This window comes from Mchenga conophoros, linkage group LG16 (assembly GCF_057382185.1).
Source record: "Mchenga conophoros isolate Kocher_MC1m ecotype Shallow Benthic linkage group LG16, M_conophoros_male_GT1.1, whole genome shotgun sequence".
NCBI lineage: Eukaryota > Metazoa > Chordata > Actinopteri > Cichliformes > Cichlidae > Mchenga > Mchenga conophoros.
The window spans coordinates 36,639,806-36,666,790 of record NC_140541.1 but is presented as its reverse complement, the minus strand read 5'-3'; the positions used below and the strand labels follow the sequence as shown (position 1 = coordinate 36,666,790).

The 26,985-nt window shown below is 40.8% G+C and overlaps 1 protein-coding gene across 2 annotated transcripts in view; it reads right to left on the bottom strand.

Annotated features, from left to right (window-relative positions):
* The window catches only part of tmem163a (transmembrane protein 163a), a 64,418-nt gene that overhangs the window by 15,973 nt on the left and 21,460 nt on the right, over positions 1-26,985 (bottom strand). For both annotated transcript variants that reach the window (XM_085249248.1, XM_085249249.1), the window contains 2 exons: positions 2,537-2,580; positions 1,393-1,484 (listed from right to left, as the gene is read on the bottom strand). In XM_085249248.1, coding sequence (XP_085105374.1) covers positions 1,393-1,484; positions 2,537-2,580 — 136 coding nt within the window. The remainder of the gene's footprint in view (positions 1-1,392; positions 1,485-2,536; positions 2,581-26,985) is intronic.

Genomic DNA, 26,985 nt, shown 5'->3' with positions numbered 1-26,985 from the left:
AACCCAAATAAAACATAGAAAACATAGCAAATAAGACACTCATTTTGAACTTGATGGAGCAACAAGCGTCCCTTCTTCTTTGAAGAACTGTGTAAACGTCTGCGAACTGAGATTCAAGCTGCTCAGCAGTCCTGAGTCTTCTTTGTCATATTTTTCTGTGTCATGATGCTCCAGATGTTCTCAGCTGGTCCAGGTCCAGACTGCAGGCAGGCGGGTTCAGGACCCGGACACCCGAACAGTTTAGTATTGTCTTGCTGAAATATGGTCTCATCTGGAAAAATGTCATCTTCATGGGAGGACATGTTCCTCTAAAACAGGGCTGGGGGAACTCCAGGGCTCAAGGGCCGGTGTCCTGCAGATGTGCAAAACGCACATCTGCCTTTCCAGGTGTGCAAGCATGCATGCTTTCCAAAAATAATTTCCACTTTGGATTTGTTTGGACCTCAGAACACTTTTCCATTTTGATTGAGTTCACTTTAAATGAACTTTGGTCCAGAGAAGACAGCTGCCTTTCCAAATCCTGTTCATGTGTGGCTCCTTCTCTCCATGTTGGAGCTTTAACCTGCATTTGTGGATGGCACAGTGTGCTCCTGAGTCCATGCGGTGATTTCTATTGAAGAACAACGCCTGATGTTATTGCAGTGCTGCCCAAGGGCCCAAAGATCAGAGAAAATATTGATTTTCAGCCTTGTCCCATTCACACAGATATTTATTCTAATATTCAGAATCTTGTGATGATTATGTACTGCAGATGATATTTATAGTCTTCATAATTTTCTGTTGAGGAACCTTATTGTTCTACTATTTGTACATGTAGTTTATTTGCAGTTTAATGAACCTCTGCCCATCTTTACCTCTCATAACCTCTGCCTCTCTAAGATGTTCTTTTTATATCATGTTACTGACCGGCTGCCAATTAACCTCATTAGTTCGTCCATCTGTTTCTTTATAGCACAACTTACTTCTCCTGCCTTTTCTTCCCCAGTCCCAACTTTGTTTGAGTTGCTGGCATCAAATTCAAAATGAGCTAATAAACATATTTTTTATGAAATAGTAAAATTTCTCACTTTAAACATTTGATATGTTTTCTATGTTTTATTGTAAATAGAATATGAAATCACTGCACTCTATTTTTATTTATATATTACATAGGATCCGATCATTTTTTAAAATGTAATTTACTACAGAAAGATAAAATCATATGCATGAAATGACTGGATTGCAGGGGAATGGGTGAAGTCCTTTCACAGCAGAGGTGGGATTCATGGGTAAAAGAAGCCAAAGAGTAAAGATGAATGAACAAATAAATAAAACATACAACACCTGTGGTTTGAGAGTTGTTTATGATTCCACCCTTGTATCGTTGATCAAAAGATAAAGTTTTGTACTCACATATACTCTCTGTGTGCAGAGTGCACAGCTGCTGCATTGCTGTAGCGCCACAGGACGATGGCTGATGACATGACATCCAACGTGGCATCAAACTACAGAAACGAGAAGCAAGTAATTAGAGAGAAAGAAGTGAGGAAGGTCAAAATTATCCATTGGACCTATACCACGACTCTTTAAATGATCAGATGTCCAGTAAGACGTGTAGACAGCTTTAAATAACTTATTTGTGCTGAAAATAAAACCACTTCATTCTGAAATCCCGTGGAGGAGAATAACGCATTTATTTCAGCACAACAGAATTTCAGCGGGCACATGAACTGACTCAGGTTATGTATGAATAGGGATGAGTGGATGTAAGGATTTAAGAGTCTCATTAAGGCTTATAGTGGAAAAACTGCAGGAACCACTTTCAAGTCTGTGCACCACAAAGAGCGAAGTGTTGATGTTTGGCAGGAAAATTAAAGCCATAAACATCATTAACGCGACAACAGTAGCTTCATGTTGGATTCAGGACTTCTCAGGGACAAACTTCTCTCCCTGAAGCCGGATCACAAAATAAAATCGTTATTAGTTCATTTTCAAATCATAAAATGTAAAAAGTAAGAAAAGGATGACTCAAAGTCTCACAGAGCTATCGATGATAAGCTGCTATGATCTAACCTCTTTGCATTGGGGCACATCCTCTTATTTTCTTCCTGCTTCTGTTTTAAAACTGTCATCTGCAGCCAAGCAATTAAACTGCTAATTAAAATCCAATCTTTAAGGAAGAGATAGCTAGCTCTGCAGATTATGGTTTATAATATTTTAATCACATTAGGCTAATCACATCTCCCTCCCTGGGCCCGGGTGTGGATATTGTAATTTTCACCTTCACTGCCATTACGTCATATTTTTATGATAATTCTCAGTGATTTCCTCCTAATAAGATTTCCGCTGTGTTCTAGTGGAGATCTGTTTAGCAAACACAAGAAGCATTTTGACATCCAACCACAGCGCCAGCCTCCAGTCCCTTCTCTGCCCTGTTACCTTGGAGACAAAAGGACCAATAGGACTTTGGTACTGGGATTCATTAATAAATCACTAGCACCCAAGTTATGACTAATTGATCAATGCAAATAGAGAGAAGAAAGGGGCGGGAACTTACGGCGAATCCAAATGCTGACGCGCTGTGTCTCATAAACGATACAGCTGTGGAGAGAGAGACGGACTGTTTACATCATACAAGTCTTTATCCCTTTTTAGTCACACTAACATATATGCACATGTGATTCAGCACATGTCACATGCACGATCAGTAGGTTTGTGACGCTAAGTGGGAAACAATGTGTTTATTAAATCAGCATAACAAAATGAAAAGCGACTGTGATTAGATGAGTTATTTCTTAAAAAATCAACACTGATATTCATAAATGTTCTTCCTTTCTATTGAAATCACCAGCACCTCTCACATGCATACACTATATCACTATATCTAGAAACAGGAAATTAAAACCACTGGGTTAACCTGAGCTGGAGTTCAATCAATAAAGAGTTGAAATCTAAATCTTTGTTTATTGTATTCCGTCTTTTTGGCAAATGATTAAGCAGAAAATGCAAGTGCAAAAAAGAACAATTACATTTTTATTTATGATACCACTTATGACATGTGAGCAAATTAAAGGAGTTCTTGGCAGGTTGAACCTTCATCTGATCCAGATTTTTACAGCACTGTCCTTTATAGTCTATAATCCTACTCAGTATCATCCAAAGCAGAACAACAAGCATTAAAAACTAATAGAAAAACACACAGCTCATGTATGTCCATCTGATGATGCTCCAGGCCATCCGAGTTTGATACGTGTAAACTTGGCATGATTAACTGTCTATTAACAACGTTAATGATCGGCTAACGCAACATGAAGTATCCCTCGAATAGGATTAAAGGTTTTGTCATCCTTTATCTACCACACCTGTGCTGTTCATCTACCTGTCCTGGTGTGCTGTCCCCTCTTTCTGTGTGAGTGTGTGTGTGTGTGTGGTAGTGCATGTGTGTGTGAGAGAGAGGGAGACTCTCAGGGGACAGCACATGGTCAGTTTAATCACCATGGCAACAGGAGATTTGAGGGCAAGATGGCCGTTGGTTTGAACTCAAAGCTTTCATCTATTGTAGCGGAAGCCTTTTGGCCATTTCTGAGACTTTGATGCTTCACAGTGTCAGGTAGGATGTGACCTTATTTGACAAGCTTTAATGACTACAACTGTGTTACAAACTTTTCAATTCTTTTGATGCCCCCAGTATGAGGATAGGATCAGGCTTAGCTGTGCTACAGCTATGCCAACACTGTGGAGAAGAAAGGATGGAAAAGCTGAACAGGAGACCGAAGATAACACGTGGTTGCTCACACATATGCTGTCTTTGTGTCTGGTTTTGTCCCAGATAGCATCACCCAGATTCTCCTCTTCATTCTGAGTCACGTTCACCATCTTTCACGATTATCTGTGCCCTCACGTACAAACTGTTTCACATACAAAGTTTATGAATCTCTGGGGCTCAACCAGACCTCCGACCCATCTGTTGAGTCAAGAGAAAAAGTCGAACTGAGAATGTTTGAGAAAGCTAACACAGGGAAGTCGGACAGGTGGTGACTCCTCAGTCTGTATATACAGTCTGTCTACTATGTATATATACAATACATTATCCCTGGTCCAACATCAAGCTCATAGTTTGTCTTTATTTGAAAGGAGTTCCAGTAGACTGGACATTTCGTCTGAGTTGAGGTAGCTGCATTGGGTTCATTTGGTGACTACACTGTCTCTGTTGCATTTCATAGACAGAAATGATGGCATATTTCATATTGCCATGTGATTGTGCGTCATCATGTTTGCTGTTAGGCATGTAGGAAAGTGCAGGTCGGACACAGCTGGATGGATGGTATCGAGCGTGTATGTGTGTAATGATTAGGGTCTATGTATCAGTTTTAAACTTTAGTTTTGTTAAGCAGTTATATTTGTGACTTGGTGTGACGACTTCACTACCCTTGTGTCAAAACAACAATCAGTGGGGTAGCCGAGTACTCCCCCGCACTGTTCACTAGTTTTTATAGCTCAGTGCTTTGTCCATGCTCATCCTTTTTCCCAGTTGTTGATAGTAAGGTCCTCTCTTCCTCTGGGCTCTCTGTTTACCTACAAGGTGATGGTGGCTTGGCTGGAGAGACTTTTAGATAATCTGTTCCTGGATGTAAAGGCCACCATGTCCGATGCTTCAAATACAAACTTTATGAGGTGCAATCATCCATTTTCATTTTATTACACAGTTTTAAATACAAATAACATCTGTCCAGTACATCTTGGGAAATATCTGACAAACATGCGGTTTGAGAAGTACTGCCCATCACCAGAGGAAGCTATAACAAAGGTAAAGACGTACCCACACAAGAAGGTAAAATCACCGTAGGTATGTGAGGATAGTGTTTTATCACTGATAAGACCCAGACAGGATGTGGATGTGACATCATCATGATTCCAATAACTTAACCGGTCACCATCACCATTAGTTTTTGGTCTGGACAGTACAGTTGAGAGCCTATATTCTACATTTTTACTTCAGTGTGGGGAAAAGAAAACATGTGTAAGATTTTCTCAATATCCTGGAGATGCTCTAGTATCTCGCATCATCATATGCAATTCTACATTATTAGAAAATTAGCTGTGGTGATTGATTCTGTGCTTGGTGCCAGAAATTCAAACAGATATTATTGAAACTGCAGCATATTCAGAAGCAAGAAAAGACTTTTTTGTAATATATGATGCAATCTTTAAAATAGCCAAAATGGTTCACACAGGATAATTATCCACTGAATAAGAGAAAAAATCTGCTTACATCTGCATCTCTTTGAGGAACTTCTCTCTGCATAATATCTGACCTTCTGTCTTCAAATACAAACTGTAAAGCTAACAACATGTTCACTGAGGAAGCAGTTTTCACACATGTATACATACAATGAGCCTGAGATTTTTCTGCTGTATTTAAAATGTATTCAGTGCTTCAAAGAACAGATTCGTCATCTATTAACTCATTTGTTATTGCTGATATTATTCCTCATTCATCATATTTGTCTTTCACTTCATGCCCCCCTTTAATTAAACATGCACTCAGATGAAAAAAAAAAAACAGAATTCTCCCCTAAATAAAGCTGCTAATTTTTAAATAGCAGCCTCTTTCCTCTCCCAGCATGTATTCATTTCTCCAGTTTCTGCTCTCAGGCTCATTTGGATGTGCCAGCCGTCTGTGTGGTTACCGCCTGCCAGCAAATCGATGCCTCTCTTGAGGTGAGCAGACACGATTCTGTGTAACATCCTCTGGGTTGTTAGTTAATCAGGGAGTCAAGCATGCATGACCAGTGCTAACAAGACTGGGGAAACAAAGAGGGAAAGCAAAGCAGAGTATGGTAGAAATGGAGTAGAAGAAGGAGGATATAAATGAGAAGGAGGAGCAACTAAAAGAAAGGGGGTACGTGCTTACAAGAGAAGGAGGAGAAGCAGCGGACTGGAAGAAAGATGCAGATGTGAGGATTATATAGAGTCCGGGGGAAAATGGGAACGTGAATAAGAGCAAAAATGTGTGTGTGTGTGTGTGTGTGTGTGTGTGTGTGTGTGTGTGTGTGTGTGTATTCATATCTTCCAAAGATTGGAAGTTTACTTAGATACTTGTGGGGACCAACAGCCCTTATAGGGACAAAAATGCTGGTCCCCACAAGTTTAAAGACATATGTGTGACTCAAAATGTGGTTTTAGTGAAAGGGTTATAATTGGGTCATGGTTAGGTTTACGGTAAGGGTTAGGTATTCGTCTTTCATGGATACGGTTAGGTTAAGGGGCTAGAGAAAGCATTATGACAATTGGATGTCCCCACAATTTCTATGAACATTATTGCTAAGGATTGTCTTATTGCATTGGAGTCACACTGGGTTAAATATGTACACTTGGGTTTTAAGGGGTATTTATTATTTTCTTCTTTTTTTTGGGTTGTATGGAAGCCCCAAACGCAATTTCATTGTTCTTGACAATGACAATAAATAAATAAATACTAAATACTAAACACAATTAGATGTGTGTGTTTTATACATAAAATGTTTGCACAGAGAAAAAAACCTGATAGCTTGGAAGTTCTTAATTGTGATTCTTCTGTGTTGCAGTATTTATTTTGAGGAAAACACAGTTCTAATAAGAACAGTCTAACAGTCTGACAATCTTCTATTCTATTTGCTAATAGTCCACTTTGATGTCCTGTCAACACCTGCATACCTCATAGCTGTAGCAATGGTTATGACTTGGCAGCAGTAAAAACCTAATTATCAGTGAGTTATACAAGAACTGGGGCCAGAGCCAGCACCAATATATTCTCTCTCTCTGGCTCTCTGGCTCTAGTCTTCCCTTGGCACTGATCACTGATTATAAGCAGGACTTGGATGAAGCAGCATCTGATCAGACATCACTTCCAGACCAGGCTTTGAACTCTTGGGGGTGTTGAGGACCAGCGAGCGAGACATGGTGGAAGCATTCATAATGACTACCGGTATTAATAGTTTCTGAGCTCTGTTGTCCTCTGCTTGAGGCAATATGCAGAAATGAAAATATAAATGATAAAAGCTTACAGACTATATTGGACAGACTTCCCCCTTTCTAATGGTTTGTTGGTGCTCTTTAAAGCTCATTTCCTTTGGTTTCTGCTTGGTGCAAATTTTTCTTACTGCTCTGACTTTTCATTGTTAAAATGGTAAATGGTCTGTATTTGTAAAGCGCTTTACTAGTCCCTAAGGACCCCAAAGCGCTTTACACATCCAGTCATCCACCCATATTCACACACTGGTGATGGCAGCTACATTGTAGCCACAGCCACCCTGGGGCGCACTGACAGAGGCGAGGCTGCCGGACACTGGCGCCACCGGGCCCTCTGACCACCACCAGTCGGCAACAGGTGAAGTGTCTTGCCCAAGGACACAATGACCGAGACTGTCCAAGCCGGGGCTCGAACCGGCAACCTTTCTATTACAAAGCAAACTCCCAACTGTTGAGCCACGATCGCCCCTGTTAAAGATTTTGCCTCTGTGAGAATAGCATGCAGCTAATATTGGACTTTGAATAACTGGACAAAAGAAGAAGAGTCGTGTTTTCTGCAGAAGCAAAAGAGTTGAGAGTGATAAAGTGGAGTGCATAAGGTGAAGTCACTGTGATGTCGACCGCTGGTTTGTAAAATCCCCCCACTACAGCACCGAGTCAGTTGCATTCAGCAGCTGACTGAGATACCAGTCACATGAACTAAAGCATGCCCTGTTCTCTTACAGATGTCTATGTGATAACATTATATTTTGCAGTCAGAGGAGTCACCCTCTTCTGGCCAAGGCACTGCTGCTCTGATGCCCACAGCATGTCTGTATTTGGATAGAAACTGAAATGAAAACAAGACCTCAGAGAACCTCACAGAGGTATTTACTTGATAAAGAGAGCTCTGGAACTTGTTAGACATCCAAGAAGGCAACATTTCTATCAGATCACCAAGAAACAAATAAAAGCCATCTGGCCTTTGTGACAATTGTTCAGAGGGGAACTAGTGAGAGTGACAGATTGTAGTTTTGAGCTTTCTGGGGTGAAAATGAGCTCTGCAGAGTGTAATGCAACTAATGTGTGAGCTATCTTTGTCACACAGGCTGATAAAGGATAACTGTATAAAAGATAAAGCAAGCAGATATACAGCAAGTCCTCACTGCGAATTGACTGGTATTGATGTTTTTTATTGATACAGTACTATCATTGATTGGGTGTGGTTCCTTATTGATTGCTTATTGATGTCTGATCAGTTTTCAAAACTGTAGATCTACACAGGTTTTCAGCATCAAAGGAACTGGTTTCTTATCTCAGAGTGAACACAGTGTAGAAACAGAATAAAAGGCTTGCTCATGATTCACACAAGCGCTGGTAAAATAAACTTAATAGTATTTGAGGTAAACGGTGCTAGTGATTGGACAGTTTTGGCCTGGTTCTGAACCAGAAGTCCCATCTCTAGTAGCAATCACTGGAGTTACATTAGCTCCACCAGTAATGTGACCTTCCTGAATTTTCCCTGTCAGGAAGTTCTGTATGATGGGCAGAACTCAGAGGACGTAATGTAAAATGAAAGCACAGCTTTATTGCTGGACACAAAAATAAACATAATGTAGGTCAGGAACAAACAAGACTAAAACTGGAGAACACACGAGGAGAGACACGGACCATGAGAAGACAACAAAGATGCAAACTCACAGATTACACCAGAGTGGAAACACCTGGAGAAAAAACACAGCTGAGCTAAATCTAACGAACAAGACAAGGGAAGCAAAACTAGACATAATGCACACGAAATGAGAGACTATCAAAATAAAACAAGTAGTAACTGAACAAAGAAACAGGTGGGCAGACTCGATACAAAGACAAGCACAGAGGCAGACTTCATACAGGAGACGCTGAGGACAAAACACAGAAACGAGACTAGGACAGACAGGCCATGAAAAGAAACTAACATACTACTAGACTAGAAATAAAGATGAACTCAGAGGCACTAGGAAATATTACACTTGTAAGACAAAATAAAGAACTTGAACATAAATTATCTCCTAAATGCAAATGAATAAATCGTGAGTTCACAAAAAGCTGGACACACTGGGTGAGAGAGCCAGGACCATGTACCATTGGTTAAAGCTGATCTGTAAATATCTACAATGTTAAAGCTAAGAATCTGCTTCATTCTGGTCAAACTGCTGAGAAATACAGTGTATATCCACAGTGGCACTTTCTACAGCAAATGCTTGTTATCCATCAAATCACCTCTGTTGCTGATTATACTGGGGGGAAATTCTGTATTAAATTAACAGAATCATTTGCAACCAAATAGAAGCATAATTATGTCCTCCCCTGTGTTCCTCAAGGGCAAGAGCTCAATTTAGGGATGTGAAAGTCATTTTACATCACACAGAGGAAAGGAGTAATCTGGGAGACTGAGAAAAAGGCGGAGGAGGGATGAGAAGGCAGCAGCACAGGCAGCAGATGGACAAATAGAGTGACACAGTGAGACAGCACGGGTGAGATTAAAGTGAGAGAAAGATGAGATTGTAGGAGGCACTCTTGCACTGCCAATCAATGCATCTCTGAGCTTCTAATCTAATCGAGGTGACTCATCTGTACTTTGAAAATAACTCCCAGTAGACTCGTATTGAAGTTGAAGATGGTTCCAAGATGAGGACAGAGATTCAGAGTGGTTGAATCGTAGTCATGTGGTTCAAGAGCAGTTAATTTTATTCCTTGAAAACATGGTCCTGGTAGATCTGTTATTTGCACAATGTAATGACGAGATGGAACTAGCAAACAGAGGCGGGTACGTAAAGAGCCAGAGGGAGAGGGGAGCAAAAAAGCTGGACAGGGAGCAGAAGGAGGGGAGAGGGAACACAGAAGGGGGCGAGCTGACAGGGAGGAGGAATTATGCATCATTATAGTTGGACGTAACAAGATTTTTATGCAAATCCACCTGTCTGAGCATAAATTTTGCAGTTCCAGTGGAAAAGAACATTTTTGTTTTACTATCTGAGGTGGAAAGCAAAACAAACTCTGACTAACAATGCTCAAGGTGACCTGCTGCAAGGCAATTCAAAAGACTCGCACTGAAGATGAAAATAAATTCAAAGTGCAAATGCAAAAATGTAGAATAGTTTTTTGTCTTAAATTAATTTAAAAGAAAATAAAATTTCATTGAATGTAAAGTGAAATATTTCAAAGCTTTGTAGCTCATAGCAGTAAACTAAGATCTACATTTACACTCCACAAGTTCATCAAAGAATTGAACAAAACATTCACTCAAAATATGACATTATAGATATTGCACTGATTGGGAGGACGTGCATGTAAAATGATAACAAAACTTTTGGAGGTGGGGCTAAACTAGGGAAAAAATGTACTGGAAAGTGTTTTTGCTAACCCGAACCAAGACACTTGTATCCTCAAAAACGTCACTATCGCTGTCAGCAAAGACGAGTGAGCTTCACTGACTCACTGACTCGTTCTAGGGCCTCCTCCAGGATAAAGAAACGTGGACACTTCTCACCCAGCATTGACAGCTGAGGTAAACAGCAACGGACTGACATTCATAAATGGACAGGAGCCAGAGTTGTTTGTCCTACAGTGGCCTACAGCGTAATAAAGCTGATCATTTTAGCCTCCATTGATAGTTTTCCTGTTCATTACAGCTCTTGAGGTTTGCAAAGTGATTGGTTGGATTTAGCTTTGCTAACAGCTGCGACTGGATCACCACAGGATGACTTTATGGTGATTACATCCGTTTACTCTGAGACTCTGTGGGAGTCACTGTGAGTCACGATATAAATAAACACAAACTACTAACCTTACTACAAAACATATCGCCTTTCAGAAAACTATTTTGTGAAATGTAACCACAGTTTATAGAAGACAGGAGTGTGACTTCAGTAGATACACCTATTATTAGATTCATGTCTGTGTGTGTATTCCTTTGTGGTTGTTACTCTCCACTGGGGCAGGAAGTTAAAACAAAAGCCCTCAGGACGCTGCTTTCACATTAATTAGCAGCTTTAAGCAGACAAATAAACCCTCTGATGGCCATTCACAGACCCCCCCCCCCCCCCCCCCCCCACACACACACACACACACACACACCAAACTCTAAAAGCACATCTACATAAAGTATCAAAAATTAAGACCTTTAACCAAAGAGCTCGAGCTAAATTTCGATCTCCGCACACAAACAAAAACACGACCCTTGCCTTCTCGGCAGACACATCCGACATGGCTGCGGCCGTTTGCTCAGCTGCAAAATATTCTGTTTAATAATTCAGGACCTACTGCTCAGCTCTGCACTATGGCTGAGTTCACCCTGCGGAAAACCCTGCTGGGATACTTCCTTTCTCCCGCCGCCTCTCCCCCTCAGTCCTCTCTCATTTTAACCTCTCCCTTTTTTCTGTCCTCCTTCCTCTCTTCATCCCCTGTGGGTGGCGCGCTTGCTCTCCCTTTGTCTCTGCCTACCTTCTAAAGGAGAAGTCATTCTTTGCCTCTGTTGCTGCAGTTGTATTCATCTTCCCATTCTCCTTCCCCACATCACCCCAACTTCGTTTTACTATTAATCACCCTTTTGTACTCCCTCCCTTCCCCCCTTTACTCTCGTCCACCACTCCTGTCTGTTTCCATCTCTTTCGTCATGCTTCTTAATTTGTCACTTTCTTCACTCCTCTGTCCATTTGTTCTTTCCCCATCTTAAGCCGTCCTGCCTTGATTCGGTACCTCCCTGCGGGGCTCCCCTACTCCCTTCATTCATCAGCGCTCTTCTCTCACTGTAGCCCAGCAGTATTGATTTGCAGCAGGGCAGAGCTGCAGTCGATGGGCACAGCGAGGGAGGCGTCATCTGCGAGCGGCTTGGTGCTGTGGACTCACGAGGTTTCATGCAGAGATTAAGTTAGGGCAAGCACACGGCTGGTTGGCCTCATGCTTCCGAAACACCTGCAGGTTTTAAAAAGCTTCATCCTGGAGCCATTTTAAAAGCTTTTAGGTGGGGTTCAAGGATTTTCTGCAGCTTTCCTGCTCAATGCCAAGAAAGAGGTGTCACTGGTACGCTAGACACGAATGTGTTTAGAAAGAAATTAAAGTCCAGCAGAGTCATAAATGGATTGTGTTGGTACATAAGACATTTCTAATGAAGATTCTCTTAATTTCCTTTAGCAAGGGAAATTACTGTGCTGCAGGTAGCCAAGGGACATCCTGTAGCAAATTATGAGGCATCAAACAAGATTTCCTCTCAAGGTCTCCGCTGTGACCTTGAGGCATCATTAAGACCTTACTTAAGAGACTCCCGAGACCTTGGAATGCACTTCCACCAGATCTCCAGGCTACAAACTCTCTCTGCTTTAAAATCATGTTTTAATACCCATCTATTCAGAACTGCACACCCTTCATCATGACTTGATCTATTTTTACCTCGATTCACTTTTATAGTTGTTTTTTATTTTGTTGTTGTATAAGGCGACCTTGAAGGCCTTTAAAGGTGCCTGTAAATGAAATGTATTATTATTATTATTATTATTAAGAATGAGACACTTTAAATAATTAGACATCCTACGTTTGTCCGATACAACATCACAGTAGAAAGCATTTGTTCGAGACTAAACCTTTGCCAAACTGAGCAGATTCCAACTGTTCAAACCGTGTGTTTTTTATTGTTTTCATTTTTGTTGCCAACTTGGACATCCTTTGCTAAAATCTGTCAATCCACCACAGAAAGTTGACCACAAAACAAAGTATGACTAACTGTGGGAACTCAAATATAGTGTTTCACTTGAACTGAACAACACAGTTGTCAAAAAGCAAAAATATCATCTAGCTGTCAAAGTGCGGCAGTGTCGGGGGCAAGATGTTGGCACAAATGCAGGATTCATTCCGAACTCTTTAAAAAAACTGTAGCTGACAACGTGTTAGCATTCCGAAAACAACGAATCTCAGGAAAACAAAGAGGGCGAGAGGAGACTTGACATATCTACACAGGGTAATGAGGTTAGGGAAAAACAGGTGGGAACAAATCAGGGATAACAAGACAAAGGAAATTAACTCAATGCAAGGCACACAAGACAAGAGACTACCAAAATAAAACAGGAAATAACTTTCACTGAAGCCCGAACAAAAAAACACGGAGACAGGACAGGAGGTTATAAACAGGGTGAGAACCAGATTAAACAGCTCTACTGAAGGAGGTAATACTGCTCACCTGCATCTGATGCAGACACTGTGTAACTAATTTACTTCTGTTTGGCATTAGCTGCATGAATTTCTATATTTTCATACAGTTATTTAACTTATTTAACACAAAAAACAATATAAACTTTGTTTGCTTTAAATAAATGCACTAATCACCCTGTACACTAATTACAAGAAAGGCTCACAGGAAAGCGTTTCCTGTGGGCCCATTACCACTCCTGGCAAGCCCATTAAATAATCTCCTCACTGCTTACTGTTTACCTAACTAATTTATTTGCTTTGATAAGACTCGAGCCTTCAGAGTTCCTTGTCAGGGATACAGTGAGTAATAATTAGTGGAAATCACAGAGCCAAACTCGGCAGCTGCTGTGGTTAACTTTGGCCCGTAAGTTCCACTGTGAAGTGAGTGGGAACAACTGCTACAGTCTGACATGTAGACAAGCAACACTGTGGCACATAGATAAACACGCTTACAACCAAACCACCGACATACACGTAACCTAACAAATTTCAGATATGGCAGGATGGATTCAGCTGAGTCTGACTGTCTGTTTTAGCCCTGCACGGAGACACCTGATCCCCTGCACTAGCTTGAATGTCTGATCTCCCGCCAACTCTTTCCCTCTCTTTCTTCAGTGAGATACATGCACTTGAGAGCTACAGTAATTTCCCAGCCTCTCTTTGTATCACTATTACTCAATTTCCCCTGGCACCTCTTCCTGAGAACATTTTCCATCTATGCTGCTCGAGTAAAACAAGATACAATGAGTTGCAAAACCCTCCTCTGTGCAAATGAAAAAGCTAAGCAGAAGCCTTCTACCGCCAATCTGGATTTATGCATGAACAGGACAGGAAATTATTCACATCCCTGTACTGCTTATTTAATGGTATGAAAGCCTGCAACTTTAGATACAACTTTATGTAGATTTGTATGCAAATATTAAGCACACTGTTTAAGGTAGTATGCTATACTTTTAATCTAGATACAAAATGTTTATTATCTGCTTTGGCATTGCCTATTATTTGACGTCCAGTGGACAAAACAAACAAACAAACAAACAAACAAACAAAAAATCCAATGTGTTCACACTGTGTGTACTTGCTAGTCTATTCAATACATATGTCTCTGTCACTGACCTTGAGGAGGTGCTGATTCAGAGATATTTCAGGTGAGGATTCGTTTTCATTGTAGCGCAATAAAAAACTGGAGGAAGTAAACTGAAGATAGAATGATATAAAATAACATGATGATGCATGCATTCATGCAAACCTCACAAAGTAGCACCTACATTTAACTAATAGAATAGAATAGAATAGAATTTATTGTTGTTATAGAGGTTATAGACTGGTATCTCTTCTAAACCCATTAAAAAGAAATTTAACAAAATTAGTAAAAACTAGACATCATCACTCCAAAGGGAATAATTATATAGGGTGAAATATATTAGACTGTTAATGGATGGTGGTGTGGTGGGGGTTGATGGAGGCCCCAGCTCGGGGGGAAAACCTGAATTGATCGTTTGCTTGATGGCAAAAGTTCAAATAGAGGGTGAGCGGGGTGTGAAATGTCTGAATTGATTGTTGCTGCAGGCCTTCTTCCTTAGATGGTTTGCGTAGACATCTTCTACATGTGGGAGCTCCAACCTTACTCCATACGTAGGTCCTTCAGCTCGGCAGCTGCACAGCGTCTGTGCCACATCGTGATGCTGTTTGTAACGATGCTGCAGATGTTTCTGGGGGAGCTGTGCTTGTTTCAGCTTCCTTAAGAATAGCAGCCTCTGTTGGGCTTGTTGGGCTTTTGTGCCCAGGCTTCAGGTGTTGTCAGACTAGATGGCAAGAGCCTCTCAACACTCTCTGCTTCTCCCTGTATGTGAAGGAGGAAGTGGGCTGTACTTTCTCTTCTCCTGAAGTCTTATAAGTGTTAAGATCCACAAGAATATTTTATAAAAAAGTATGTAATTAATCATGCTTTATGAGTTACTCATCATGTTTGTCTTCATTATCAACAGCACACATTCCAAGCTGAAATATAAGGCTGTTTTGTCTGTTACACACAAGGCTGCCTTTGGCATCGATGACTTAACGCACTATCCAAGTAACATACAGTATTGTGCAAAGGTCTTGAGCCATTCATCATTTCTATATATTGAGGTTGGAGTTGGTTTGTATACCACTGTGGTTGTTTGGCTTCTTTCCTTTTTATAAACTTGCTGGTTAGTTTTAGACACTTACATGGTAATTACGTGGAGTTAGGGAAAGATTATGATTTGAGGGAAAATACACATATTCACAACACTGAAAGTTTAAAAATGATAAGTTGGGATTGACAGATGTGTCTGATTAACAGCATAGCCTGAGGACTCAAACTATCCCATCCAAGGATAAATGAGAACCCACTGGTGGTTTCACGTTAAACAACTAAACAGTAATGGTAGTGAATATTGTTGTAATTATTATGAACTAAGCGAGTCACCACTTTAACAGAAGTTAAAGTGGTGACTCTTGTATTCTTCAATGGATGGTTTCAATGCATGAAGAGCTGCTTGAATTCGTTATAATTCATGTGTAAAGTGTCACATCCTTGTGTGTACGCTGTGAGTGCGACTTCGTCTGAATATAAGTTGAGAAAGTTGGTTTGCTGTTTTGTTTTGTTTGTGAAGAACTGAGTCCTAAGCAGATCCACAGTGCTGATCTCCTGTGCACCTCTGACCACAGCGTATATCTCCCACAGCTAAATAATGAGCTCTGTGGAGACTGTTTTACATAATCAAATTGAGACATGCAGACATACAGAAATCTCTGAGATGCTCACACAAGCAACTGCACACACGCACGCACACACACACACACACACACACACACACACACACACACACACACACACACACACACACACACACACACACACTGTGGGCTGCTATTTGTGGGAGGTAGGGGAAGATTATTTCAGCTGTCAAACACCAATTACTGTGATATTTTTGTAGCAAATGATAAAAAATGTTATGAGCTGAATAAAGTATTAGAGCTGTAAACGTCTCATTAAGGGTTCTCACTGTTATGCAGCCATGTGATTCAGTCGCAAAATGATGCAAATAAAAATACAATTAAAAAGACTTGAGGGGTCACTCGCCCCCTGACCCAACACTGACCCAACACTGCTTTGAATTTTAGTTTGTGCAAAAGTATTTTCTCTAAAAAACAGTGGATTATAAAAGCAGACAGGGAACTGAGGCTACAATTGTCTAAAGAGCTTGGAAAGAAAAGCTACAATTCACACAGGTTTGTGAAAACTGGAAAGTAGAAGACAAAACACTGCCAGGCGTGATGAGTTTCGATTTCTTCACTGGCACTGTCTGAATTTGGTGTAAACAGCATGAAAGCGCGGATCCATCTTTTTTTCTTCCTTTTTTGTGTGTTATGTTTGATTTTTCCAACAGGTTTTAAAAGTTTCTAATGTGTTCAATTCATACAGTTGGCCAATTAAGATTTTATTTAAATCTATTGACGATTATAAGGAACTGACATACCCTGAGAGAGTATCCAAACGTCACACAAAAAGCACCCAGTTAACCTACAGATCCATATCCAGGACCTGCTTAATGGGCGGTGATAGTGCCAACCGCTGCACCACCTTTCCAATATGTCACTTCTTTGATTTAGTTAGAAACCAGTGAATTATCAAAGAGACAAAACATGGCAGCTAACAGAACAGCTCAGGAGAAATGTTGATGGAATGGTTTCAGGGTTACTTTGATCAGTATTAGTAGTGTGCTAATGCACCCTTAATCACCCTTTGAGCTTTTGGGTGCACATAAACAAGAGCCCAGACTTCACACACATATTTAAACACAAATAGTTGAAAAATCCTTCTGAATATTTACCATTCGAAGGAAAAACCTTTCTACCCCATCTGACATGAGAAAATACTTCACTTATTTACAGGGAAATCCTTTAAGGCCAGTAGACACCAGTGAAATTGCATTTACTGTAAATTAAGGGCCCTCAAGTAAGCTGTAACCAAACCTGTGAGTCCTGATCTTGAAAGACAATCACCTACTAGTCATGTCAGTGGACAGTCTGAGAGTTATGTGCGGTTATGTGTAATTTTTCTGGTACAAAAAGTTGAGGATTACTGATTTCTGGATGTACAATGTGACAAGCAGTCCTTTCATAGCAACAGGCCTCCTGTTTCATCATCATCATTCACCGTGGTAACAACAGCACAGAAGGCGCCGATAGGCTCCTCGGCTGAAAACACTGTGTGATGAATTGGATTCAAAAGTGTGTGGCAGCTGAGGAAAGTAATTGAAGCCAGTATAACTGAAACTGGATGAAGATAGTGCAGCAGTACAGCTTGAGAAAGGATTTTAACACTTGTTGTGATGATACAACTCTTCCACACAACCACAATACTCCGTTCTCCTGAGTTTAAAACAAAGAAAAGACAGATTCTTATTATCACGGCTCTGACTTATCTCCACTACATTTGAATGTCAGTAAATGGTCCTGCTTTGATAAATTTCGTATGAATCTGCTTAAAGAATCATTTGCACTTCAGTCTACCTCACATCACAGCCCAGTTTCACTCATTCAAACAGGTCTGCACCAACACACAGTTTCATCTTGGTTAAAAATGAATGAGGTGGGAGTCATGACCAGAAACTATTTCCATCTATTCGGATTCAGAGTTGTCGCTTTCTGCGATGGATTGGAGGGGTGTATCTGACTGTGAGCTGGTCCTGTCATAACAAAGTAAAAAATACTGCACTTCTGGCATCTTTGAGAAGGTACCACACGCCCTGTCCAACATCTCCCTTTAATTTGCACTTGTAATTCCTTAAATTAATTAAATGGTTCCATAGCTTTCAACCTGCAACCATGTCTTTGGGGTGTTGCCATATTTTAATTTGTTGGTGGATTAACAAGTTATTTATTTCTCTTGGGACTAAGTCTCTTTCAGAGGCAGCCCCCAGTGGCCACTACTGGTACTGCAGTTTTTAGCGCCGCTTCAATCATAAGCATTATTTTCTTGTTTTTTTAAATGCTGAAAATATAGCAAAGGCATGATACTGTGGTTTTCAGTAACTCAATATTAAATGCTTTATTTATTATACATTATATTATAGACTATATTTGGCTTATAATGGCCTTAATGAATACAAAATAGTGACACCGAGTTGGTAATCTTTTTTGAGGCCCTTAAACTATTCTTAAGTGTCCAAGTTCATTCAATCCCTTTTATTTACTCCTTATACATGTCTCAGTGGTATCCTGCATTAGAATTTGATGAGGCACTTTTCCTAAACCATTACACTATCTCTCACTCACATTTTGTTTACCATCAGCTGTTAAAACCACCCAATGGAAAAAACAGAATCTATCTCGACATTTTATTTGTTGTAACAATCACAACTGAGACTGAAAGATGAAAAAGAGGAATAAAAAAACCAAAATGTTTTGCTGTTACAAGCACAAATATAGGTTGGTGTTAGTAACTACCAGGCAGTCGTGCTCATCTTCTTACACCTGACTTTCAGGGACAATAACAACATGCAGTTTTTGCACCGTGTGAGTTGTGTATCATCACGTAGTGTGTGCTTGTCCTAGCTGAATGAGGGAGACGCTGTATATACAGTATGTACTTTCAGTGCTGCAGGAGCTGGGACACCTGGCAGCTCGAATTTCATTTCTCATTTTATTTTACATTTTTTTCTTGGCATTAAGTGAGCTGAGGGGAAAAAGAGACACATACCTTAAGCAGTGCATGCACCATTATCCACACCCCGCACAACAGAAACAAGATGAAACAGAAGTCTTACTCAAAGCGTTTCTGGCTGAGGTGCAAAGGTTTACAAGCCTGAGTGACAGTGATTGTTGTTTTTGGTGCTTCCAGTTAAGGGTTCACTAGAATTTTGTCAACTCATTCTCACCACATGTCTGATATAACCCCCACCTTCAGTGTAAAATCCATTCAGTGTCTTAGTGTCGTGCGTCGTGTGCAGGCTGTCGATTCACTAGAACATCCTGAGCCACAGTTATAAAAGACTGAGCCTGAGATTGTGAAAGAAAAATCTATTTTTGGTTTATTGGCCAGGATTACGTTTTTACACACATGCATGGACACAGACACACAAGCACACACACACACACACTTGAAACAGGAGACTAATTTGTACTCAATTTTCAGGGACCTCTTGTCGAGACAGCCAAACCTACTTGCATTCTGCCTGTAAGTGCCTTACCCTGTGTTATTCTGTGTGTGTGTATGTGTGTGTGTGTGTGTGTGTGTGTGTGTGTGTGTGTGTGTGTGTGTGATGAAGCCCTCAAACCTTTGATGTTCAAACTGCAGCAAAGATATCATCGACCAACAACCTGATATTATTTTTATATGAAAGATAAACTTGGCACAAAAAGAAAGGATGTTTGTGATTGGTCGATTATTTCTTTGCTGTAACTATGCTACTTGGCAATAAATCTGATAATCTCCTCTGGAAAGCTTGTTTATTATTATTATTTAAAAGGAAAATGCATTTGTAGGTTGAGCAGCAGAGTTGAGTATGTTGCACCCATCAAAAACTTGCCAAATCTTCGCTGCTAATGCCAAACAGCTTATTCTGCTGTGGACTCTTATATCGTGTCATTTCGATGGATGAAGTCTGAAGAAACAAGACATACTGGCAATTTAAACATTTTTTAATTTAACAAACTGGGGCCTCAGTGACATGTGGAAGAAACATAAAGAGGAACAACAGCCTGGCACCTCCTCCTCATGCTGATTGTGTTGGTCACTCTGGTACGGACAGCACGCTTAAGCTGATCACATAACTGTTCAAAGGGGTGGAGGTCAGGACTGCAGGAAAACCCCGCTGTGGGATTGCCAGTGGTTGCAGAATCTCATCTTGATATCTCTGCACCGAGAGTGCCTCCAATGACAGCAAGCCTTGTTTTTCCAGAGAGAGAGAAGATGACCTTCACCATCACACTGCCTCCACCAAAAGCTGTTATCAACATAGCGTTCTCCATGTCTTCTCCATACTTTGATCCTACGACAAGACAAGGAAATGGTCTTCTTCTTTGGATGTCCACTTCGCCGCCTGTCTCTGACACCTTCTATTATACTGAACTTAGCCTTCAATTTGGAGAGGGAACAACGGCTCACTCAAAAAATGCTGCAAAATGGTTTAAGTTGCACTATGGCACAGGTCTATCCAGACCAGTGAAACAGGGACGCTGCTCCAAAATGCTACAATCAGGCACCTAGATAGATAGATAGATAGATAGATAGATAGATAGATAGATAGATAGATAGATAGATAGATAGATAGATAGATAGATAGATAGATAGATAGATAGATAGATAGATAGATAGATAGATAGATAGATAGATAGATAGATAGATAGATAGATAGATAGATAGATAGATAGATAGATAGATAGATAGATAGATAGATAGATAGATAGATAGATAGCATGTACCATGAGTGGGAGGTGGGTTACTGTCTATTCAACACTCACAAAGAGGCTATTATGATTCAGCTGTAGGGAAAACAAATGATCCCAGAAACACATAGAGTTCCTTTGTTAACTATAGATTTTCCAGGGAATGTGTGTTTAGCAGGTGGCTTTGCAGCCTGCATGAGTTCCCTTTGATGGAAAAAACTGCATAAAGTTCCTCCACAAGAACCAGAATGTGTACATTAATTTCCAGAGACTTCTGTTCTCAATTTACCGGTCGATCTACGTCCCTACCCTCACCTATGGTCACGAGCTGTGGGTAGTGACCGAAAGAACGAGATCGCGAATGGCTGGCCTCTCAAGAGGGGCTCAGAGTAGAGCCGCTGCTCCTCCACATCGAAAGGAGCCAGAGAAGGATGCCCCATGGGCGCCTCCTGGGTGAGGTATTCCGGGCGTGTCCCACCGGGAGGAGGCCCCGGGGCAGACCCAGGACACGCTGGAGAGATTATATCTCTCGGCTGGCCTGGGAACGCCTTGGTGTTCCCCCGGCACAAGCTGGAGGAGGCGGCTGGGGTGAGGCAGGTCTGGGCTTCTCTGCTTGGGCTGCTGTGACCGTGACCCGGCCCCGGATAAGTGGAAGAAAATGGATGGATGGATGGATTCTGTTCTAAATCTAGTCTTTTGTTAAGGGATGAATAAATAGCCTGAATGCTAACATTAAAGGGAAAACTGAAGGTCGAGTATTCATCTACAGGCATTTCATCCACTGTATAAATGTACTGTAGCTAAAAACTGCACCTTTGCAAAGAGAACATTTTAACGTACTATTCATTTCCTGAACCACTCAAACTACTTCTGAATTCACCACTTACTATCATCAATGCTCAAATCAGTCTTTATATAACTAGATTTTTTCAAAAGAGATAAAACTCCTGAACTCTTATTCCTGGAAATGGAGGTACCACTAACATTCACCAGCGTTGCTCCAGCTGCTCCGTGGACAACAAGATAAGCTATCTCTGTCCACATGTTGTGAACTTTATCAGCCCTTTACTTCTTCCCCTCTTTATCCTGTCACCTACTTATCTTCATATTCTCTATCTGACTGCACTTCCTGGCCCTTGTGTGTTCTCCCATGCACAACTTTGTATTCTGCGCTAACATAACCCTAACAGGTCTAAGCCAGAATGATGAAGGAAGAAATTGAAATTACTCTGCAGAATGAAGATAAACGACTTGCTCGTTCTTTCTCGCATTCATTTCCTCGCTCCCTCATGTCTCCAATAGTATTTACCTGTTCCACCAGCTCAGTGGTATAGCCTCAATAAAACATTCATGCATTAAGGGGAAAATTAGGCTTTCCCAGTCGCTTTTCCCTGAGGTCAGCCAAGTCAGCATATAATCTGTTCCCTGGAAACAAATTGCAGAATGAAGAACCCCCGGCCTGTTGGTAATGGATCCAGTGCAAGCATCAGTTTACCATTGATCACACTGGACCTGGCTGTTGGGTGTTCTTGGAGCTCTCCTGTTTGTTCCACTGTGTTATCCCACTGCATGAGGAAAGAGGGTATCTAGTATAAGAACGCATATAAAAATGCACTGCTGCTTTCATTCTCACTACTGAATACAGTGAAAACTGTTATTCTTACTCTCCTCAGATCAATCAAAGCAATTTGTTGAATTTCTGATTTTTGTTCATAACCAGTGAAGTATGTCAACATGCCTGGATCACTTCAGCGGTTTGTCCTTCACTCTGTAGGAAACAACAGTAAACTTTTTGAAGGTTATTCAGTGGTGATAAGTGTGAAACGTAAAGTCCTCACAAACGTTATGAATGTACTTTCAGTGATGTACCAAACATGTCAAATGTTAGATTCTATGTTTTGCAATGTATATGAGACATAAATGTAATTTTGCCTGTGGCCTGTGATGTTAACTACATTACATGGACATAAAGTATTGAGCCACACCTCTCTGAATTCAGATGTTTTCAGTCCTATTTCCATATATGTATGAAAGCAAGCTGCTAGTCATGCAATTTGACTTTGCAAAAGAAACTGTGGTTCTTAAGGCAGATTTCCAACAGTCTGCTGACTCAGTAACTGCAGAGTCCCAGACCTCCTCTGGCATTAACATGAAAACAAACCTGTGCGTCAGGAGCTTCATCGCATGGCCGAGCATATCCTGTAGGTGTAAGGTGTGCAGGTCCCGCTGCTTTTGTCCATATACTGTAGACTGTTTCAATGCCAGTTAAATAGACACAATCCTCCTGAATAAAACGCCGCTGAATGGCACTTGCGGTGTTGCTCAAAGTACCAAAAAAAATAAACGTGAACATCTCAACAGCAATCGTGACTCAGTTACTCAATAAAAGCATTATTGTAAGGAGCTTCACATAAGAACTATTTTCTGTCTATTGAATTACACACAGAAATTCAAACAGACACGTGCAGCTTACTAACATCACAGCGCAGACAAAATTAAGACCATTAATCGTTATATTTTCCATGTTGTCACAACTATTACATGCCGATGCATGCTTAGGAGATGTTGTTGGGTAGAAAGAACTTTTCTGCATAAGAAATGCTAACGATGGTCATGGAAATGCTGTACAGAGAGATATGAGTGATATGGCACGCTGAGTAGACTTTGAGAGTCATTTAGTGACTTTGTCCTCTTCACTCCGTGTGGGACAAGGCTTATCATCATCTATCACAAGTGCTAAGCTGTTCCAGGACCAGAGATGGGCAGTAACGCGTTACTTGTAAACGCGTTACTAGTAACTTGATTACTTTTTTCGAGTAACGAGTAAAGTAAGGGATTACTATTGCAAAAACGGTAATTAGATTACCGTTACTTTCCCGTAGGAACGCTGCGTTACTGCGTTACTAAAACCGTGATTGTTTTGCGAGAATGTCTCATGACAGTGACGTAAGCGAGTGCGACGTTCGTGACAACAGCTGTGTGCAGATCAACAATGGATCATATATCGAGTGCGGAGAGAGTATGAGCGTGCAGCGTTTAAAGCCTGGAAGTACTGACCTTACTTTGAGTTTGATTCCATAAAAAGGGCCAAAAACATTAGTGTCCGCTGTGTGTGGGAAGAAAACTTCTTTTTACACCGAAAAAAACCCCTAAACTTCCAAGCAAGCACCGAGTAGCTACGACGTAATGGGAAACTCACAGAGAAACTCGCGGGTTCTTCAACTGACCGCTGCGGCACACCTGCACCAGGGTAAACCTCCGCCTACCGCACTCCTGCTTTACAGGTGAAAATAGAGCAACAGGACCGCTGAGTCTTTGACTTTATTTATTTTCTGCTGTGTTTTACTTGCATCTATTTGAAAGACTGAGTGTAAACACAAAAAATATTTTATTTTATGTGCTGGAATGTGCAGAAAATAGGTTTAAATGTTAAACTAATTTCTTCCAGTCAGTGAATGTTGCATATAATTTAATTTTTGCTTGATGCATAAAGTTAAAAGATTAAAACTAATAAAACAAGTTTTAAAAAGAGACTTTTCCATTTGATTACATTTTGTATGATGATGATGCAGAAAAAGTAGAATTGGTCTGAAAGATCTATCGCTTTATCACCTATTCAGGTTGTAAATCGTGTTTTTAAAAAGTAACTAAGTAATTAATTACTTTTGAAAATAAGTAATCAGTAAAGTAACAGGATTACTTTTTTGGGGAAGTAATCAGTAATTAGTTACTGATTACTTTTTTGTCCAGGACAGTCAAAAGCCAACTGCGGCCCCACAGGCTGCAGGTTGGGCATAGAGGTTACAACCCCAACCTGTAAGAAAACCTTGTCTTACAGAAACCTAAGAGCCATTTAGCTCCATTATACTTAGGAGGATGTAAATGCATTTACAGTGGGTTGTTTCAATGTGAGTTCACCAATTTAACTGATATTAAGTTCAATTCAATTCAATTTTATTTACATGGCGCCGAATCACAACAACAGTCGCCAGCTAAAGCTGCTACAAAGACAACCCCAACAACTCCATCAGACGACCCCCTATAAGTAACCAATTGGTGAAAGTGGGAAGGAAAAACTCCCTTTTAAGGGAGGGGCGGCCATGTGCTGCGACCAGTTTGGGATGAGGGGAGGAGATAAAACTGTGCAAGGTAATAACTAAAGATTAAATGTGGAGTGGTGTATAAACACATAAAAAATCATAAACAGAATTACAGAGCAAAGTAAATATATGCAAAAATTATGATGTGAACCTGTAACTTAATTAGAAAATGATTGTCATTCTTCTTCATCCTCTCTCGTGGACTCCAGAGTATTTCATTAAGATGTGTGGTTGATGTTTTGATCCATTAGGAAGAAAAAAAAGCAAACTTCCTCTGCTCAGCACTTGAGTAGCTCACATGGGATTGAACACAATGCTGCCTCCACTTGTGTTACAGGCCGATTAACTGAGCTGTCATTAATATTTAACGATATTCACAGAACTGCTTTTCTCATGCCTAGATCACATGCAGCTGCACGTGACGCAAGACGTCGAGCCAGGAGGTGAAGCTGTGGGCCTCAAACACAACGCCGCAGCGAATAAGGACAAATTAGCTCCTGTTAAGTCTCTGCATCCTAACCACCGGTTTTCTGTTTGTATATTTATTTTCAGCGCATACCTGCTTACTCGTGTTGTGAAATGCTACACCCTGACGCTGTACTGCAACCACACCGTGTGACTAAAACGAAACATCCTGAACACACTTTCACTTTCTCTCGCAGTCTCTTCTGACACTTTCTTTTTTCTGATCACACTGCACCACCCCACTTCTTTGGCTCATCAGTGAGGTGCAAAAATAGTCAAGTGGTGCTGACTGATAAAAGATGGTGTGAGGCTGCCTAGAGAGGCTGTCCTATAATTATGCTGCAGATGGAGAGTTTCTGACAGCCAAGCAAATACACAGATAAAACACTCCATGGCTTCTGATAAAAAAAACGCCAACCCAGAGTTCCCTGACGCACCAACAGGAGAGCAGAGGTGTGGCGGAGAGGTAATTTTACGAACCCGAACGAGCTGTTCACCATCACTGTGGAGTTTTCTGGTTTGCAGTGTTTGACAACAGTGGAATCAAACTCATTCAAATATTAAAGGTGTGTGCCTAAACGTCAGTTTGCCTCAGCTGGAAAATAAAGTACCTCTTACTCTGCGTCAGCCCTGCAGCATTGTTAAAACAATTTCTCCTGAGCCGCGGATCGATAGTGCACTGTTGCTACAGTGAGGTAGGATATCTTCTGTGGCTTCATCTTTAAAATGGCATCAGGAAACTTTACATATCGGCACAAAGCAGTGCCTGTAAGTAATCCAGAAACAGCACCTCGACCAGAAAGATAAACCTGAGACGTTAGTGCACTCACAACACTTCACCTCTCTCTGCACAGATTTTTAGACTTCATACATCCTTAAAAAACTGGAGTAAGGCTTATTCTTACTTCACTTCCTGATTTGAGCGGAAAAATATGTTAAAAATTAACTTCAACAAACTCTATTTGCCATTAGCGGATAGAGTCCCATTAGCCACATCAAACCCAGGAGGCAGCGTGGTTGTAAAACCTGATTAATGTAGTGTGAAACCTAAACAGAGGCCTGTTCAGCGTGACTAAAGGGCTGGGATGGACAGGAGTACCTTGACAACACTGGAAACAGGTTTAAAAGGTTATTACAAAATGCCACCATTTGTAGTTGAGGAGATTGCAGTGAGTTATACACAAAAGGCATGTTTGACTTATCAAATTTATCTAATTACTTAATCTAGTTTTTTTTTCTTTTTTGTGATTTGCTCAATGTTTCCACAAACAAATTTCTGCATTAAAAGGAATTGAATGAGAGTGAGAAGTTCATTTCTCTGTGTCTGTTTTCATAACAGACACAGAGAATAACTTAGCTCAGAGCCAACTGACGACTGAAGTAGTTTAATACACCGTGCATGACCACATGGTATCCACTGAACATCAAGGGTTTGTAGGAGAGCACAAGGGTGTGCATACAAAAAGACACGCACACGCTATTGTTCAAAGGACTCGTACATAAAGTTACACAATGAAACTAAACAAGTGCAGCTCAAGCGTAACAATCCTGGAAGACGACCATTTTATAATGACGAGCAGAAGTTCAAAGTATCAAAGCGAGAAAGAAAGATGCTTTGAAAGTGGCATAGTTGCTGATGCTACACAAGCACGTCGGAAAATTTCAGAAACTGCATAAAACCCCCATAAAACTCTTGTGTTTATGGAGAAATGTCCAAAATGTATCCAGTGAGTGAGCAGTTCTCTGGGCAAAAATGCCTCGCTGTAGCCAGAGGCCATGAGAGAACAGCCAGACTGCTTCAGGTTGA